The sequence below is a fragment of the Solanum tuberosum genome, unplaced genomic scaffold, assembly GCF_000226075.1.
Source record: "Solanum tuberosum cultivar DM 1-3 516 R44 unplaced genomic scaffold, SolTub_3.0 scf00454, whole genome shotgun sequence".
In the NCBI taxonomy this organism is placed as follows: Eukaryota; Viridiplantae; Streptophyta; class Magnoliopsida; order Solanales; family Solanaceae; genus Solanum; species Solanum tuberosum.
Genome location: NW_006239370.1, coordinates 106,279 through 112,773, shown reverse-complemented (window position 1 = coordinate 112,773; position 6,495 = coordinate 106,279). Strand labels below are relative to the sequence as shown.

At 29.1% G+C, this 6,495-nt stretch overlaps 1 protein-coding gene across 1 annotated transcript in view; it reads left to right on the top strand.

Moving 5' to 3' along the window:
* LOC102605373 (vacuolar protein sorting-associated protein 54, chloroplastic-like) overlaps positions 1-2,793 on the top strand; it is a 40,614-nt gene extending 37,821 nt beyond the window's left edge. Inside the window, exons 18-20 of the mRNA XM_006363580.2 lie at positions 1,322-1,402; positions 1,622-1,858; positions 2,468-2,793. Of these exons, the coding sequence (XP_006363642.1) occupies positions 1,322-1,402; positions 1,622-1,754 (214 nt within the window). The 3' untranslated portion in view covers positions 1,755-1,858; positions 2,468-2,793. The remainder of the gene's footprint in view (positions 1-1,321; positions 1,403-1,621; positions 1,859-2,467) is intronic.
* Positions 2,794-6,495: the final 3,702 nt, after the last annotated feature.

The window sequence follows — 6,495 nt, the reverse complement described above, 5'->3', positions numbered from 1 at the left end:
GGGGAGTGGAGTCAGGGGGCACGGATTTCTTGCACCAGCAGTGATGTCCTTCCTTTGATTCTCTTTCTACAGTAATCCGTGTTTACACATTCTGTCCAAGGAAAGGGGGTGGAAGAAAGAGTAACATGTCTGATTACTTTACCTTACAACTAGAAGATTAGCTTCACTTTGTCAGTGATTTTAACTCTCGTAGATATCAACATCCTTAGGGCATCTCCTACACTCTATTTTACTCTTCAAATATAGAGTTCTCTATTTTTTCCAGACAACCAACTCCAACCCAATTCTCTATTTTACTCTCTAAAAAAGAATCTTCTTCTCTCTCCTCAATATTATATTATTATAATTATTTCTATTTCATAATATAAACCCGTTCTTTCTTTTTTCAAAATAATCACCCTATATAATTTTCATGTAATATAAAATTATTATTTTTTAAAATTCTTTTTTTAGTATAAAAAATTATATTTTATTCTAAATTTTAAAGAACAACTACGAAAATTGAAAAGAAATCAACAAGCACAACCGCAATCACGAACACAACAATTCTCTAGATCATACACTATCTTTTTTCCGAATATCGTTAAATCTGAAACGACCTACCGGATTACTAAATTATTGTTGTGATTTTTAAAATCATTATGTTATGTATTGTATTGTTATCTTATATTTAAATTATTATGTCATGTATTGTATTTTTAAATTAAATTTTTCATTTTATCATTTAAATTTCGTGGTGAAAATCAATAATAATATCAAATTATCTCTTAAAGTGACGAAAATTGAAAAAAAATATTTAAAATATTGTTAATCCGGGATGAAAGTAATATATACTAAATAATATACATTTTTAAAAATGTTATATTATATTTAAAAAGAATTACGAATATTAGAAATTTAATTAATAGCCTAGTTATAAATAGTAGAAATAATATTAAAATAATAAAAAAGTGAAATAGAGAGGTGAATAGTAGTTCTCCAAAGTTGGATACCCAATTCTCTAGTTTACTCTCCAAATATAGAGAATGAGGAGTAAAATAGAGTGGGGTTGGAGATGGTCTTAAGTATGGATTTCCATTGCTACTTTCCTTGTTATATTTACTGGTTAACTAATTTATACGTTGGATGTTGGCTTTGCAAACTGGAAGAAGTGTTTTCTCTCTCTTCACCCTTGCTTCCAAACATGACTTTATGTATTCAAGACCAAATATATTTGTACTAATTATCATTACTAATAATCAGTGCAAGATACTATGTGTAAGTATGTCTTAGAAATAGTCCTTGCTTCCATCAGATAGTCCTAAGAATGTGATCCTTGCAGGCAAGTGGTTATCATCTTTCACTCACAAATTTCAGAGGCATTCTCACGATTGGATATTAGCAGTCAACAAGCTCGACAAAGGTACCGTCTATATAACCAGAAATTTTACTCATACGAGACAATTTAATAATTAGTACTTTTCAATGTTCTTTGAATGATGAATTCTTTAAAAAATTGTGATCAATGTAACATAATTTTTATATATAAGTTGAAATTTCTAACTTTTACTTCCTTTCTGTAGGAGTTTTTTATTTATTCCCTCACTTTTTACCTCCTATGATTTGTTTTTTCTTCAAACAGAGCATATCGTGATGTTCAGCATCTTCTTGGATGTATCAGATCATTACCTTCTGATAGTAAATCCAATCCTCCCAATTGGGGGCAGCTTGATGAGTTTCTGGAACAAAGTTTTGATGCAGAAGCTAGTCAATAGGTTCCTTGTAAACTAGGCTGATCTTGCAAACATTGGATAGGTGTGATGGGAGCAATCCGAGGACACCTGAAGACTACGCATCGACGCTGTACAATTAACTTGAGGTAAAATCTTGTGTTACTGGATCCTTCATGTGTGTGAATAAATAGTAAGGGACACTATAAATGAAGCAAAGATCAAAAATTTATCAGGGATAAACTGCATTCGAAACTCCTTTAGTTTGTGCATGAATTGCATCTCCTGTTGCTCCATTAACGAAAATGCCTTTGCTCATCTAATCAGTTACATTCAACTCATACTGCGCCATGATTAGCTGGAATGTATAATTGTGTCTAAGTAACTAACAGGGGAGAGTATGTTTGATGAGATTAAATCTTGTTTCTCTATGGAAGATGTCCCCGAGTTTATAACAATTATGGAAGAAGTCAACTGCAGAAGTTCATTAATTTACACTTGCACAAGCATATATTTAATTTTGTTTCATCTTAATATCTAATGTGAGTTTCTTTGCCAACTGATTCAGAATAATTTAGTTTTATTTTCTGTTGTCAAATTGTTGGATTTTCTCAAGTTGTGTCAATTACTGCTATCAGCATTTTGTCTAGAATTCCTTTAAGATAATTATTGTTGGATAATTCTCTTATTTTCTCTATACATCAATCCACAATGCTCCCAGATGGGTAGTCTTCTTACTGGATGTCTTAATACCACAGTTGAATTGAGTTTTGAGGGAGCAGGAATCTTTAAGAGCAAATTTGGAGCTATCATACACAGTTTGTGATCTGTCAGATGTTTGATATTTTTTGGATGATTGTATTCTTTTGGCCTGGACATTAGATTATTTTTTTTCTTCCGTAGATTTTAGAGAAAAGAAAAAAGACATCAGCAGAGAGTGGAAGCTGAATAATAATATTTATAGAGTGCAGTTGTAGTGTATACTAGTGAAAATAATTGTATGTATGAGTTCCTTGCTTAATTTGAGCATATCTTCTTCTGTATCAAATATCACTGGTCTTAAGAACTGTTTTTGTGCCCTTCATCTCAGCTGCTTATTTTTCTTCTAATTTGATGAGCACAGGTTACTTTTAGTTTTGTATTGTAAAGAATAGACTTGGAGCATTTACTCCATCCCCGTCTCTTGAAAATGCTAGCAATATGACTCCACCTTGAAAAGTTAGGTTTGCTTTTCTCAATAGAACTTTTCGAGCTGATGGAATAGTTTTGTAACATTTCGTCTTGGTTTTGAGGTTGAGATACAGTGCCTGTAAAGAGATGTCATTCATTCACTCTTTTCATGGTTAAATTTCGTCTTGGTTTTGAGGTTGAGATACAGTGCCTGTAAAGAGATGTCATTCATTCACTCTTTTCCATAGTAATTGTTCGCATTGCCTTTCAGCACATGCTGTGTGTGACATTGAGAATATATCACAAAGTAAGTCCTAAGCATCTGAAAATTTGTTATTGGAAAGTAAGTTTAACTCTGCAGTGACTGACGAGAAATTAATAATATGTACTAGTTTCATTCTTTCTAAAAAACGATTATTGAGTTACATTCAGTGATTGTGGGACTGTCTTGTACGAGTTTGGTCAGTCAAAATATTCTCTAAGAAAACAATTAAGGATAATGATGAAAGTAGGAAAAACAAGTTTCATAAGCCACCCATCCACCCAGTGTCTTCAACCATCGTCTCTCTCCATCATCTAACCCCCACTCCCAACCCCATCCCATCCCACCCTTGTCCCCTAATTACCACTCCCCACCCCATCCCACCCTTCTTATATTTTGCGGACTTATATATATATATATATATAAATGTTTTTAAATTTTTTTTTTTTTTTTTACTTATCAAACGTTAAAAAATAAGTAAGAAATTCACTTGTTTCCAATAAAATATTTTAGAGAAGCATTTTCCTTCAAATATTTCCTCACTTTTAATTAAGAAATTCACTTGTTTCCTAGATGGAGATAATCCGTGGGTAATTAAAGGTTGAGTCTAGATTTACTTCCAACTACTTTCCTCAAACTCAAAAGATATTTGAACTCTCTCTTCTGTATCCTATAACAAACATTTCCTTTCTTCTTTAATTTTTCATCGCGTGTATATTGAGTCATGTAATAATTAAAACAAAACCTCTACAAATTATCCTTGTGTCATTTGAAGGGTTCAAATTTTTAAGTAGTGATATGTGTGCATTTTCTTTTATAAAACTAACTTGTTCTAGGAAGCGTAAGTAAATTTAATTTTTTGTTGGTGTTGGTAAACACATACTAGTTTCTCAACAAATGTGTGCATGTGTATGTCAAGTCATATAATATATGATTTTATAAAATAATATCAATATTATCTATCTATGTATGTATTATTTTAAAAGTAGGAACTTCTAAATTTAAAAGTTAAGCTACTAAAATGTTCTTATAAATTTAATTATCCTATTTATTCTAAAAAAATGCACATAAACAACCCCTAACTGAATGGATGTGTTCTTTCACCTTAAAATAAATCAATTAATTTTTTTAAAATACATTTTTAAAGTGACTTTTCACAACAATAACCTTTTTAAAAAAAAAGGAGCCATTATTTCTGTCTTGTTTTGCAAGATATCCCTCTCTGCTCTTACCATATGTAGTACACAAGTAGTCCATATCCTATTAAGTTGATAAGTTTTCAAATACTATGTGATATATGGAAGTTGCATATTCTCATAAACCTAGCTACTTAAGTTTGATTATTAGATTTTCATTGAACATTTTAAAAAAAAAAGTATTAGTACTAGATATTTTATGTCATGGATTTTTTATTCATATATGTCACGAGATTTGATTGCGTTTGTTAATATATACATAGACAAGTATTGCTATATTTTTTTTTTTTTGTCTCTATTTAATTTTTTTCTTCGAAAAAGGGATGCCTACAAACCTCAACATTAATAGTCAAAACTGATGTCTTTTTGTTGTTGACTTCAATTGTTCACATATAGAGAGAGATCTACCATTTATGCCAGAAGATCAACACCAAGGACCCTTCCTCTAAGAAATATAGGGTAATGCAGAATCGCAAAGTATGACTTTTTCTTTCCTTTTTGATTTTGATTGTTGTGCTTCTTTCAATTTTTGTATTTAAATTATAATTGTGGTTGGAATTTTCTTGTATTAATAACATTTTGATATAATCGAAGAATGCAAACTAACATCACCTAGCAATTTGCCTTAACCTTGCAAGGCGAAAGACGATATAAACTATTGAATGTGTGTTCGATAGGAAATAAAATGTTTTTCATGAAAGCATTTTCTAAGAGATTTCTTACTTATTTCCTTGTGTTTGACAAATACAAGTAAGAAATATAATCCTAAAGCATTTATATATACTAGGTTTTGGGAACTTGCGTTGCACGTTTGTCCCTTGTAATTACTACAAAGATTTCTATATAATTTTAAAAAAATGAATTTCATAATAGAAAATATGTGTGTATTTCACGCTACTTAGTATAAATATTTGTAAATGATTTAAATACAATTACAATATGTATAAATAGTTATTCATAAAACTAAGTAATCAAAAGAGAAGGAGTGTAACACCAAATTAAAGCTTAACATCAAATGGACAATCTGACAATCATATCAAATAGTTTTAAGAAATTGTATCATTTTGATACGTAGATTTCACATGAGTTATTAGTTGTGAAGATGTCATATAATGTTTGAAGAGAATATATAAAAATTTATCAATATCCATTACATTATTATAGCATCACAATAAATTATACAACTTCAGATGTGCATTATGTTCATCCCACAAATATTCCAAAATAAGATGAAATAGAGTAGATTAAAAACAATAAAATAGCTAATGAATTCTAAAACTTTTAAATAACAAAAATTAAAGAGAGAAACAATTCCAGTTTAAAAGAATGGAGGATCTTCCTCAATAACTAACAAAAACATAAATAGATTTATCTCTTTTTTGTTGCATATGTGATGAACAATAACATCCATCAACAATTATACATTAGAATAACTATGTGTATGCATTAAGATAAAGTGACTGTGATGAGTAATATAATTAAATCCACCAATAATCATCCATCAACAATTATACGTTGGAATAACAAAGTCTATGCATTAATATAAAGTGATTTTGAAAACAACTTTTGGTATGTATAATTATAAGTCAGGAATTATAAAAGTCACTTAAAAATTGATGATATACATAATATTTATGAGAATTAGATTGGTTAAAGTTGGGATATGTAAGGTTTCTGACTAAAATCTAAATATGTGTGTCATATTAAGATGTCTGGTAATTCAAAGGATATTTGTTGTTTAATGTTTAAGGATATTTCAGTTTTTAAAGGATATAATTTACTGTCTTTTGTTGTTACAAAAGATTTCATCTACCAAACTTCATTTTAGAATTCCGTGAATTAATTCTATCTAGAAATGTGATGGATTAATACCATATAATTATTATTTAATATTTTATTAATTAGTGTTTTTAGTAATAACACTTCATCTACCAAACTCCATTTTAGAATTTCGTGAATTAATTCTATCTAGAAATATAATGGATTAATACCATATAGTTATTATTTAATATTTTATTAATTAGTTTTTTAATAATATTTAAATTTAGTGAAGGGGTAAAATCGTAATCCAACTTTGAAGTTAAGATCTTTCCACTTATAATAATATATGATATTTAATATTTTATTAATTATTTTTTTAATAATATTTAAATTTAGT